General features: G+C 40.8%; 1 protein-coding gene across 8 annotated transcripts in view; it reads left to right on the top strand.

Moving 5' to 3' along the window:
• The window catches only part of LOC126272523 (alpha-N-acetylglucosaminidase), a 382,435-nt gene that overhangs the window by 259,295 nt on the left and 109,035 nt on the right, over positions 1-14,105 (top strand). For all 8 annotated transcript variants that reach the window (XM_049975433.1, XM_049975432.1, XM_049975431.1 and 5 more), the window contains exons 14-15: positions 969-1,159; positions 1,243-1,363. In XM_049975433.1, coding sequence (XP_049831390.1) covers positions 969-1,159; positions 1,243-1,363 — 312 coding nt within the window. The remainder of the gene's footprint in view (positions 1-968; positions 1,160-1,242; positions 1,364-14,105) is intronic.

The raw sequence follows: 14,105 nt of genomic DNA, 5'->3' as shown, positions 1-14,105 counted from the left end.
TATTGTCTTTGTTATTTTAATTCTCAATTCATTCTGGATAATTTAATTAATGCTGCATCTTGCAGACATGTTATGGATTTGTTATTGTGTTCTTCCCCCCTCATGATGGATTCATTTAATATCATTTACTATACATAACGAAAATATAGGACCACCTTGTTTTGAGATTTTTTTTTGCTTTTGGGTGTATATTACAATATTCCGTATAGTGCATGTAACAGTTGTGGGTGTTTATATTCGTGGTCTCTGGGCTTCACAATGTAAGTACTGGTATCATTCCAGCTTGATACTTTTCAGTTCTTCTCGTGGAGATTGTGCTAATGGTAGTTATTTAATACTTTTTTTTCTTTAAAGTTTGTCTGTTTTTGCTGCAGTATTGCACCTGTGGGCAGTGACCACGTAAGTATTTCAAGCTGCATGTGCTGCTTCAGCATGTTGGCATTTTGCTGCTCATGTCTTGGAATTTTTCAGAAAAATAGGAGTCTAGTAAGCTGCATTAATAATTCAAACTTTAATACAAATAGTATGGCATGGGTTGCAAAACTGTAAGAAACTGCTGACTCAAAAATTAAGTATCTTATGTGTTATTTTTCCACTTTCTTCCTAGACTTACATATATCAAACACATTACGGACGTCTTTTGAAAGTAACTTTTATTTTCCCATATTTGCATAGCAATTGCTGAAAAAAGTATTATAAGTATGTCATAGTAGGGGCAATAACTACCTGCACAAAGCTCTTCTTTATAAAGCTCTCACACACACACACACACACACACACACACACACACACACACACACACACACACCTGGCACTGAAGCCATTATAGAAGTAGTGAAAAGTCTTTACTGTCATACATTACAGAGATTCAGCAGTTCCAGAATTTTTGTTATATATGTTTCTTTTCTCTAGAATTAGTTCATAAATAGCTAAGAATATTGATTATATATGAATTGTGGAATTTACAGGTATGGTACAACATTTCCGAGGTTGTTCTAGCATGGGATAAACTACTCTTAGCATCAGAGGAATTTAATAACTCTTCATGTTACAAGCATGATGTTGTTGATGTCACTAGACAGTACCTACAAGTGCTGGGAAGTGGATTATACAGACGCTTCATGAATGCGTATTTTAGTGATGATGTACAAGAATTTCAGTAAGTGATGATTCTTATGTAAAATGTGAAAAATTGTTCTACATTATTATCAGCGATTCTATAGTTAGTCTGGTACCTTTCAGGAAAAATGCTGAAGATTTCCTCAGTTTGCTGGGTGATTTGGACACACTGTTGGGTTCCAGTGAGGCATTTCTTTTGGGAGCATGGCTAAAAAGTGCCAAGGCTTTAGCCACAACACCGCTGGTATGTTAGTCATTGACACTAAGTATTTTGTGAATATTTTCTTTAAAAAAAAAAATAATATATGTTATTTTATTTTCACAAGTCAGCAACCAGAGACAGTATTCATGTGTGTGTGAGAGTTACGTTTGTGTGTGTGTGTGTGTGTGTGTGTGTGTGTGTGTGTGTGTGTGTGTGTTTGTTTGTTTTCTACTTTAGAAGAAAGTCTTTTGGCTGAAAGCTTAAATGTGTAGCAGTCTTTCTGTTGTGCCTGTCTGTGACTCATCATCTGCTCTAATTGGTGAGTAGTAATCTGTCCTTTTCATAATATTTTTGTTTTCCCATCCTAGATTTCCCATTGTTTGACAATGAATATTAGTAATTTTAATCAAAATGAAAGTGGCAACAATTTCATGAAATAACTTTCCATTCGTGAGTTGTTCTTGTAGCTTAATCTTGGTAGAAAGACTTGTTATATTAGTTTTATGTTAGGGTTGTAAGCATTTTCAGAATGTTTATGACCTTCTTTTACACTGTTTAAGACGTGGACTCGTATGTGGGAGAAATGAGGTTCAGATACATGTCTCTCAGTCCGGAGTTAGGTTTCTTTTTATTTCCCTAATTCACTTAAGGCAACTGCGGGAGTCGTTATTTTGGAAGGAACATAGCTGTTTTTAGTTTCTCTTGCCTTTCAGTCTGAGCATGTGCTCTGTCTTCAATGACCTCATTGTCAGAAGAACTTGAAAAACTTAACCTCCTCTTTTTTTCTATAATGCAAACTATTTCCATGAGAAACTGGGTCTTTGGAAGATGAAAACACACCTTTGTCTATGTTGATATCAAATTTTGTGTTTCTTCGGTGTAAGAGAAATTGTGGAATTTGAGAAGACAATCAAAGTGAAATAGTATACTGAAGAAATTCTATTGAAACAATTTCACAAAGAAATAGTTTTGACTGCCTCTTGTAGTGCCCTGAAATGAGAAATATCCTGCCCACTGTCCTTCCCACCCCTCCCCATGGTACTCCACTGTCTACCGAACCTACACAATATACTTGTGCATCCATAGACAACCCCTGCTCCCAGCCCCTTGCCTCATATCCCTGTAATAGACCTAGATGCAAGACCTGTCCCATACATCCTCCCACCACCACCGACTCCAGTCCTATTACAAACATCACATATCTCATCAAAGGCAGGGCTATCTGTGAAACCAGTCATGTAATCTACAAGCTAATCTGCAGCCACTGTGCGGCATTGGGCATGACAACTATCACGCTGTCTGTCCACATGAATGGCCGCAGACGAACTGTGGCCAAGAAACAACTGCTCCACCCTGTTGCTGAGCACACTGCCCAACATGACATCCTTCATTTCAATGACTACTTCACAGCCTGTGCCATATGGATATTCCCCCCCGCCCAACACCAGCTTTTCTGAATTGCACAGGTGTGAACTCTGTCTGCACTAATCCTATGTTCCTGTAACCCTCCTGGTCTCAACCTTCGTTACTCATTTTTCTCACCCCTCACTCCAAGATACACACAGTTTCCTTAGATGAACCTTGTACTGGAAAGGTGTGTATGTTGCAATTATCTGCCAAAAAATGAAAAAGTGGGTGATTATCTCTCTCTCTCTCTCTCTCTCTCTCTCTCTCTCTCTCTCTCTCTCTCTCTCTCTCTCTCTCTGTGTGTGTGTGTGTGTGTGTGTGTGTGTGTGTGTGTGTGTGTGTGTGTGTGTGTGTGTGTGTGTGTGTGTGAGGGAGAGCGCTAATCCCAGATGGTTAATTAAACTGTAGGAAATACTGCAACCAGCCACAAATTTTCTTTAGATGATTTTGTTATACCATTACTAGTTTCAGCCTGATCCCATTTTCAGATGCTAGTGTGGAAGCTACATTTGTGTCCTAAAATATAATAAAATCTTGTGATTATACAATTTTACACTTATATATGCTCCATTCCATTTACTTATTTCCTGAAAAGGCCTCCATTACATGTTATAGGACAAGTGGTTTTATTTTCTTTTACAATCCATACTTATCAATGAACTGAATTAAAAACAAGATGGTGGACATCAAACGGGCCTGCACGCATTCAGTATTTATTGACTATACTAGTTCGATAAATCTTTAGTATATTGAAGCAACGTCTAATGGGCCTGCACGCGTTCAGTATTTATTGACAATAGTAGTTTGATAAATCTTTAGTATATTGAAGCAAAAAATGTCAGTTAACAACATGATTTTACTACGTTAAGACGTTAGACACCCTAAATAAAGTGTGTGCTGCAATTATATTAGTTGTAGCTTGCAAGCAGCAGAAAGCAACGAAAAAGAGGAAGTGGGTCCAAGGTTAGTTGAAAAAGGAGCGTCTGGCCACATAATCGTGGACCTGAAAGATTTCATAGATTATTTCCTAATGAGTTGTGCATCATACTACAAGTTATCAGTGTTGACATGAGATAAAAGAGAGAAGCAAAACACATTAATGAGAGAAGCAATTGCATTTGACAAGAGATTAGGAGTAACTGCAAGATGTCTGGCGACAGGCAGGTCATTCTAATGCTCAAAGTTTAGTTCTGTAATATCAGAAGGCACGGTCAGTAAAATTCTGTGGAAACCTGCCTGGCAATGACCTGTTCAAGAAATTATCTTCTTCTTCTTCTTGTTGTGATAATGTGATGAAACTGACATGCATTTCGCAGACTCTTACTAGTCATTGTAGAGGTATGACGTATTTTTTGAAATAGCAGCATTTTTCAGAACTGACATGTAACATAATCTATACTATATTTTTAAATTAATGAATTAAGCATTGAGGTAGAGGGTCCTCCATTAACCATTCTAAAGTGTCATACACAATGATTACCCAAGCATAGCCCTATTAAAATTCCTTTGTGAAAAATCCTCAAAACTTCAATTTGTGGTATGATATACACAATGGCAAACTGTAAAAATTCAATATTTGACCTCACACGTTCAGAATGTATTGACAATACTGAGAATATTTTGAGGTCCATCAGTACTGCTCATCAATATTTCTAGTATTGACAATACATCAATAAGTGCCCTCAGATAGTTGATATATTGCAGGGTGTACACGACCCGAGACAACCGGGAGATCCGCGAAAAACCCGGGAATTTTTTCATCCGGGAGAAAACCGGGAAAAACCCGGAATATTTTTAGAATCCCGTAAATTTTTCATTGTTGTAGTTTTCAGTTGAGAAAAAAACGAAAATAACTTAAATTGCAAAGCAATGCGCCAAATACAGCAACGACACACACTGGTCATGCAAGCGTCTGCCAATTGAAAATGTGTCAAAGGCTTTAGGAAGACTATGCAATGCTTCATAACAACAAATTGCCTCCAATGAGCGTGAAGTCGCAATTGTTTACATTTGATTTGTCTTAGCAGTTACGCGCGGGCTCATGCGCAGTTGAGCCACGTTAGAATAGTAGATTCTCCGACTTCTGGCTACAGGAATATGGCTGCAGCAAGCAGCTAGATGTTACCGGGGAAAGGGGCCGCCAAATTCATATTCTTGAGGAAAAAAACTTGTTTCACAATGCTCCTAGCACCTCGCGTTGGTTTGTCTATCGATTATTCATATGATTTTGAGACGCTTCCCTGTTGGTTTTTGAACATTTTTGAACACATTTTAAGTTGATTTCTGAATGAATTATAAGTTGACTTTTGAATGATGCATGCATAGTGTACGTGATGTATGGTCAGGAGAATCCTCGTCGCATCTAGAAATAAACTTTCTGCAGACAAAAGGGGACGGGGCTATACGAGCTGAGCGGAGTAAAGCCGAACCGATGAACGCCAATCGATATCCGATTATGTGGTTGATTGGGTTTGCGAATGATCACCATTGTTACAATTACTAGCGAAGTCCATAGATTCCGACTTCCAGAATGGAAATAAACGGCTGACAGGAATAACAGGTGAGAAAGATTACGTATTATCTTCTAGGTGTATCCAAGAAAATGAAATTTTGACAGAAAATTTTTGGCCAGATCGCTACACTAGTAAGGACCAGTATACAGTGCCCAGCTAGCAGCCGCGTAAGTTCTATTCTGGAAGTAACGTGGAAAATGTGTTGCTCGAACACGTAATAACGCCTAACCGGAAAATAATCGCGGGATAACTAAACCTGTGGTTCTGGCAGGGTTAGTGAAGTTAACCATCGAACAAATTTTGGCAGTGGCAGGAATAGCTACAGAATTGGTGATGACAAGATTGTTTGTTAGAACGAGGAAGGAGAAGAAACGGGGACATCACCCAAATTATGGAAGAATAAGACGATTCCAAATTTATATAAAAATTTCGTAATACTACCTTTCGATCTCATGCTTAAGGAGCTGGTGCATATGAATGAAATGTGAAACTATTTCCTAACGTAAAGCTTTTTGCTTGTAGTAGGCCTAATAGGCATGTGATAGTGGTACTTCGTGGATTATATTCTGTCGTGTTATAAAAATTGCCATTTGTGCCAAAATAGTCTCGTTTATTTGGTGTGTTACTAAACTACTGCCGTATTAGAGCGGCCTATTTTGTTTTATCCAGCAGACAGTGATAAAATAGAAGTAATCAGATCGAGAAACCTCGTTAACAATCCTCTCATGACTTGTTTCTTTTATGACATAATGTATGGTCTTTCATTGTTTTACACGTTCGTACATACGGGCTTCCTACGTCATGATAGCTACCAAAACACGGTATCGCCTGTTATTTGCGCTCTCTGGCAGCTGCTGAAACGAACCTATTTCTAACAAGGAAAATATTGCGAATAGTGGTTTGAAAAGCGTTACTTTAAAAAGTAAATATCCTTTTACGGAAGTTGAACTATGTGCAAGAACGTAGCATGAATTTATTAAATCACTGAGCGTTTGACTCTCATTTAAAAATCAACTCTTTGATGACGAGCCATTTAGAAGAATTTCGAACCCTGAAGATCAGACTTTTATGTCATTATTAAAAATTTTACTGGCACATTTGTGTGATATATCTTAAGAGAGTAACACGCAAAAAAGATCAACAGTATATGCAAAAGCTTAGCTTCTCTTGCAGTTTGGTGTGAGACCAATATTATATGTGAAAGCTTTTCTTTTGTTGTAGCAACACTATTTATATTAATTTAAACCAAGCTATTACCTTTCCCTGTTTGGGTGTTCGTGCTACTTAACAGTGATGTTGCTGTTGGCTGACTACATCATAATCTGCCGTCATCGGCTGGCCAGATCACGTGACACGAGCTACGAATGGCTTACAAAAGCGCATCGAAATCTCCATTTCAATGGTTCGGAAAGTAACATGAGGTGTTTGGTGGAATTCCAATGTATACTTTCGCAATATGAAAATATGCAGCATACATGTTGCTGCGCATGTATGCCCGTATATAAAACCCCAACCATTCAAAGGATTGATAAGGGAAAATATACTGTCATCTGGGAGAGAGTATTTTTAACCGGGCAATCCGGTTTTTTTTTTTTTTTTCCTTGTCCACGTATACACCCTGTATTGACAGTTTGACAATACTATTGAATGTGTGAGGACCCCTTTAATAATTTAGGTTTGGAAGATGCTGCTAATGGCAAATGGAGGATTTTTCCCTCCGCCAATTAATTATTGTTTCTATCATTTATGATTATAAGAGTTTCTATTGTTTCAAATTGTAGGAGTTGTATGAAATTTTGGAAGTAAATTTTTTATTTTTAAAATTATAGTTGATCATTCATTATGCAGTCATGTTTGTTTGGGTGTGGTTGTGTATTTCTAATTCTAACAAATTCATGTGTACTCCTTTCTTGGTCAAATGTAATATTAAAAGTTTTCTTGTATGTTTATGTCTGTGTTTGCTTGTTGGGCCAAGTGAGTAGCGAAAGTCGACTTATTTAAATTGCTTGGTCTAAGAGCATGCATGTGTTCACAAAATTGTATGTTGAAAGTCCACTTTGACCAATGTATAATTTGGGGCACACAGAACAATTTAGTTTATAAATTCCAGACATGTGGTGTACGTCAGTTTTTAAATTTAAGCTGTGAACTGTTTTGTGTTTCGTATTATTGTTTGTAATAAAACAAATTTTGATATTTTTGGTACAGAATAGGTTTGCAATCTGATAGGACGCTTTACCACTTCACAGAGTTTCGAGGAGATAATTGTGCCTAAAGTCTTGTTGGTTTAGAGTTAGAGCTGTTGTTTTTACTGTATTTGTTTTTATTTCTATTGTGAAATGTAGTGGTGGTGTCAGAGCTCTAACCATTATTGTGGACTATTAGACAGATTGTTTTTAGTTCTAGTAGTTTATCTTCAGTGTCCAAAGGGATTTTTTTCCAATCTGCTGAGCATTATCCTATAATATGCCCTTTTGTGTTTCTAGGGGTGACAAGATGAGCTGTTGATTGTGGTATCTGTTGTAGTGGGTTTTCTATGTATTTTAAATTTATGTTTACCATTATATTTACTAATTTTTAGATCCAAGAAATTTATGCCGCCATCTGTTTAGCATTCAACAGTAAATTTTATGTTTTGGTTATTTTGTTAAACCCTGATCAATTTCTTCTACTGTTCCATCAAATAACATAAGTGTGTCAGCCACATAGTTTTTTAGTATATTATTTTTCTTTATTGTCATATTGGCATTGAAAAAGGATAAAGGATGTTTGTAAGTGATTTATGTAAATGTGGCCTAGCAGGTTAGCTAAGCAACTGCCCAATACAAGGTCATTTTCCTGTTCATAAAATTTGTTATTAAAGCTGAAGTTCTTATGTGGTAGCACTTAGGTTAGGAGTTCAACATACTCATAAATTTGAAGTTGGCTGATCTTTTTATTTTCAAACAAGTTATTTTTAATTACTGAGATTGTTTCTTTCACTGGTATATTTTTGTACAAGTTAACTATATCAAAGTATGTGAATCTGGCTGTGTTTGGTATGGGAATGTCTTAGATGTTTTCTGAAATTAGAGGCTAAGCTTGAAAGAGTCCTAAAAGAGTCCAACTTTATCCTAATCTCATTTGCAAAATCTGCATGCTCAATAATGAGCCCTTCACAGGGAACATTGTCTCGTACGTCTGATAGTGAACTCACAAAAGAGACCTTTCTACAAGATCAGTGAAAAACTTAATGAGATTCTCACCAAAGCCTTTACATTTGAAGATTGTCTGTGTGCAAGCAATAGCTGTGAGCTTTCAGGAAACATCAAAGAAATTCCCATACCAAACACAGCCAGATTTAAATCCTTTGACATAATTAACATGCAACAGAATGGAAAAAATCCCTTTGGTCACTACAAGAATAAAAAACAAACAAACAAACTAATAATCCACAATAATGGTTACAGCTCTGACACCACCACTAAACTTCACAATAGAAATAAAAATAAATACAGTAACAATGATGGCTCTAAGTCCAAAACAAACAGCACTTTGGCACAAGTATCTCCTCAAAACTCTGTAAAATATTTCTTTATTGATAAAGTCAAACACCATAAAATCCAGGATAGAATGTAACAGTATTATGAGAAGGAAAGTTGCCACTCATCATATAGCAGAGATGCCAAGACGCATCTCGGCACCTCCGCTATATGATTTATTGATAAAGTGTCATACCAGATTGCAAACCTATTCTGTGCCAAAAATATCAAAATTAGTTTTTCCACAAACAATAAAATGAATCACAAAATTGTTCATAGCTTTAATTTAAAAACTGAAGTATACCACAGGTCTGGCATTTATAAACTAAATTGTTCTGTATGCCCCAAATTTTACATTGGTCAAACTTGTAGGAGTTTCAATGTATGATTCTGTGAACACATGAATGCTCCCAGGCTAAGCAACTTCCACTATGCACTTGGCCCAATAGGGACATAACCATGAATAAAGCAAGAAATAATAACCATGAATAAAGCAAGAAATAATAACCATGAAAAAAGCATGAAATATTACATCTGGCCGAAAAAAGGAGTACAGATGAATTTGTTAGAGGAATTAGAAATATATAACCACATCCACAACAAGCATGACTGCATACTGAATGATCAACTAGAATTAAAAAATCAAGTGTACCTCCAAAATTTAATACAACTCCTTTAATTTGAAATGATAGAAGCAATAAATACTTGATAGAGATAAAAATTCTTAATTGGCCATTACCAGTGTCTTTGAAACCTAAATTATTAAATATCTAACTTTATAAAATTATCTGAATTATGTAGAAGTATCTTTGAAGTAACTCCAGAAATAAACATACCTTTACACATATCATATTCTTTGGCACATTGCATGAGCAGCTGATGTAGACAAATGTATCCACCATCTTGTTTTTAGTTCAGTTCATTGATCAGTATGTATTGTAAAATAAAATGAAACCTCTGTCCTATAACATGTAAAGGCGGGCTTTTCAGGAAGTAAGTACAATGTATGGAGCATAATAAGAGTAAAACTATGTAATCACAAAAACTTTGTAAAATTTTAGGATGCAGACATAAAATATTTTTTAAATTGTACATCACAAAAATAGTGTTATATTTTAGGACACAAATGTAAGAGAAATCAATGCTGCCACCTGACAATGGGCTCAGCTCCAAAAATAGTAATAGTATAATAAAATCATTACAAGGAAACTGTTGTGATAGTGCCACGACATTTAACAGTGCCGCCACGACAGTATGCACAAACGGCGATAGAGGCGCTCCGCAAATGGGCTGAGCGCGGGAGCGCCACCTAGCTATGAACGGCGCTGGCCGCATGTCACGGCACGGCAGTCCAATACGAGAGACTGAGTTGTAATCATGTGATCAGCTATTGTTTCTAAGAGAGAGTGTGAATATCCACGCAATTATTGTGATTAAAGGTTATAACACTTTTTGGCGACGAGGTCGGGATATTTTCACTGCGTTGTGGATTTGCGTGTTCGTAACGGGGCAGACATCGAACAGCTTATGCAAGCGCTCATTGAACAACAAACACAGCTGACGGCAGCGATTTAGGCGTTGTCGACGTCGCTTACTCATCGTCTGTCTTCCGCTTCTCCGCCTCCATTCCCTCCTTACGACGAGGCCGCTGAAGACTGGGAGGATTATGAGAAGCGTTTGCGGCAACACTTCTTGGCTTTCGGCGTTGTCGACGCTCCTATGTGTAAGTCGTTATTTCTATCTTGGATTTCCCCTCGAGTCTATCAGCTGCTATCTCAGTTTGCCCCTCTGCGGGAACCCGCCTCCCTGTCCTTCCAAGAAATGTGTGAATTATTGTCTGCCTATTATTGAAAAAACACCCAAGTCGTTGCCGCCCGCGTGGCGTTCTACCGGTGTCGTAAACAGCCCCATCAATCTTACCGGGCTTGGGCGGCGGAACTACACGGTCTGAGTAGGAGATGTCAGTTTGTTACGGACACTCATCACTAATCTTATGCTGATTCAATGGTTAGGGACGCTATTCTACGGCTTGCTCCTGATAAAGAAGTTCGGCAACGTGCCCTACAACTGCCAAACCCGTCGTTGTCGGAAGTTCTAAGCATCGCTCAATGCTTTGAAGTGTCTCACACTGCTGGCGCGCAAATAGACGCGTGGTGTGATGTAGGCGCTGTACAGTCAACTCTCGACAAGGACAATTTGCCTGTTGCATAGGAGAACGAAGATGTGGCGGCGGTTCACTTGCGTAAACATCGTCGCGTTAGGCCGCAACGCTCGCAGCGAAACCAGCAACCACAGAAGCCGGTTCGTTCCGCGCTTCCTTATCGCCCCCGTTGTTTCGTACAGCACGACAGGGCAGCGTGTCCAAAACGTTGGGCCACATGTAATTCATGTAGGAAAAAGGCCACATTGCTTGTGTGTGTCAGTCTCATAAAGTTCCTGTCGACGAGGACGAGGCGTCGGACATGGATGTTCACTGTGTGCTTTCTCAAACAAATAAGTTGTTTGTTACTGTTCGTGTTCTGAATAAAGACATCATGCAAGTGGACACTGGCTCTGCAGTAACTCTCATTAATTCTCGCACGTATTTGGTGTTGGGCTCCCCTCCTTTGTCTCCAGTTACGCGAAATCTGAGGACTTATAATCAACAGAAAATTCCTATCGTGGGCCAGTTTGATGCTTCCACTGCCTACAAGTCTGTTGTTCGGCCCCTCACGTTTTATGTGGTGGATCATGCGGGCACTGAAAACCTGTTCCGTTATGATGCTTTCCAGTTGTTCGGGTTCTCCATTGATGATGATGTGCACCTCATATCTGAGGACATTCCGTATCAACAGCTGGATGGATTGTGTTCTGAATTTTCGTCCATGTTCTCTGCTGGTCTGGGTTGTGCCAAGAATTTTGCAGCCCACATTACTCTTAAACCTACGGCTCGCCCTAAGTTTTCCGGGCACGCCCTATTCCGGTGGCGTTGCGTGCACCTGTCAAGGCTGAGCTAGACAGGTTAACAGCTTCAGGGATTCTCCTTCCGGTTACTTCCAGCGAATGGGCATCGCCGATCGTGGTGGTTTCTAAACCAAACGGGAGTCTGTGATTGTGTGGTGACTTTAAAGCCACTGTCAACGCTCAGAGCCTCATTGACACATATCCTCTTCCCCATCCTGATCAGTTGTTTACCAAGCTCGCTGGGGGCCAGTTCTTTTCCAAACTTGACTTATTGGAGGCGTACCATCAGTTGCCGTTGGATGCTTCTTCCAAGGAATTTCTCGTCATCAACACTCCTCATGGGTTGTATCAGTACCAGTGATTACCATTTGGCATCGCTAGCGCACCGGCCATTTTTCAGCGGTTTTTGGAACAGCTCACGGCTTCCGTTCGCGGCTGCATAAACTATCTGGATGACATTGTTGTCACGGGAGCCTCCACTGCGGAGCACCTTCGTAATTTACGTTCACTGTTTCGGGTTTTGCATTTGGCTGGGTTGAGGTGCAATCTGGACAAGTCACAGTTCTTCCAACCCTCCATTGAGTATCTTGGTTTCCACTTGTCCCGTGAGGGTATATGTCCTCTCCGTCAGCACGTTGGGGCCATTAACAACACGCGATCTAGTGTTACGGTCAAAGAACTTCAGGCGTTTCTAGGCAAGATTGCTTATTATCACAAATTCATTCCATCCGCAACGGCGGTAGCTTATCCTCTGCATCAGCTGTTACGCAAAAGCATCCCCTTCTGTTGGTCCGACGGGTGTGAGCAGGCTTTTGTCCGCCTGAAGGCTCATTTGCAGTCGGCACCTTGTCTTGCCACATTCCGTCCGGGTCAGCACTTGGTTCTGGCGACTGACGCGTCACAGTATGGCCTAGGAGCTGTTCTCGCCCGTCGGTATGAGGATGGGTCGGAACGACCCATCGCCTATGCTTCCAAGACCCTCAACGAGGCGCAACAGCGTTGCTCTCAAATCGAAAAGGAGGCGCTCACTATCATTTATGCCCTAAAAAATTTCAGCGTTTTTTGTATGGTTCTAAGTTTCACCTCATCACCGACCACAAACCACTGGTCTCTCTGTTCAGCCCCTCGGCGTCACTTCCGGATAAGGCAGCTCACCGCCTGCAACGTTGGGCCTTATACTTGTCTCGTTTTCATTATGAGATTCACTATCGCCCCACGGCCCAGCACGCCAACGCTGATGCATTGTCGCGACTGCCGATGGGCCTCGACCCTGGTTTAGATCGTGATGAACTCCTCTGTTTCCACATTGATGAGGAAGAACGTCGTGCGGTCGAGGGCTTTCCACTTACAGGTTCGCAGGTCGCGTCGGCTACTGCGCGGGACCCGGTCCTGAGTCGGGTGATCGGTTTTGTTCAAGGTTGGCCGGACAAGACCAAGGGCCGGGCATCAGATCCCCTTCGCAACTACCATGCCTTGCGCCTTCGTCTGTCTGTTCGTGATGGTGTTCTTCTGGGCACGGATGGCGCATCTCCACGGGTCGTGGTGCCAGCCTCTCTTTGCAAAGATGTTCTCAAACTGTTGCACGGAGGCCATTGGGGTATTTCTCGGACTAAGTCCCTGGCCCGCAGGCACGTTTATTGGCCCGGTATTGATTCGGACATCGCCCATATGGTTGCTGCGTGTGGCCAGTGTGCTCAACAACTGGCGGCACCTCGTACAATGCCCTCTCCGTGGCCTGATCCAGCTCAGCCATGGGAACGGGTGCACGCCGACTTTGCTGGCCACTTCCTTGGTACTTATTGGCTACTGTTGATTGACGCCTTCTCGAAGTTACCGTTTGTTGTTAGATGTCCATCGCCCACCACTGCGGCGACGACGCTGGCTTTGTCCAAAATCTTTGCGCTAGAAGGTCTTCCATCCACGATCGTTATGGACAGTGGCCCTCAGTTCTCTTTGCAGGCCTTCCGTGAGTTTTGTACTGGACAAGGGATTCATCATGTTACAGGACCGCCCTTCCATCCGCAATCGAATGAGGTCGAGCATCTTGTCCGCACTTTCAAAAGCCAGATGAAAAGATTCCTTAGTGATTTTTCCACAGATGTCTCTCTGCTGCAATTTCTGAGTTCTTATCGCTTCACGCCTCTGGGTGATCGCAGCCCTGCTGAACTCTTGCATGGCCGCCAACCGCGCATTCTACTGCACCTGCTTTACCCTGTCAGGCCTTGTACTGTGTCCCCTAGTGCGGGAAAATACTCTGTGGGTGCCGGCGTGTGGGCACGAGGGTATGGATCTCGCCCTAAATGGATTCCAGGGGTGGTCAAGGCTCTTCGCGGCCGCCGGCTTTGTGAAATCCGTACGGGCGATGGCACGGTTGTTCGCCATTACGACCAGATGCGCCCA

The sequence above is a fragment of the Schistocerca gregaria genome, chromosome 5, assembly GCF_023897955.1.
Source record: "Schistocerca gregaria isolate iqSchGreg1 chromosome 5, iqSchGreg1.2, whole genome shotgun sequence".
Taxonomy (NCBI): Eukaryota; Metazoa; Arthropoda; class Insecta; order Orthoptera; family Acrididae; genus Schistocerca; species Schistocerca gregaria.
This window is presented reverse-complemented; position numbering and strand designations above follow the sequence as displayed.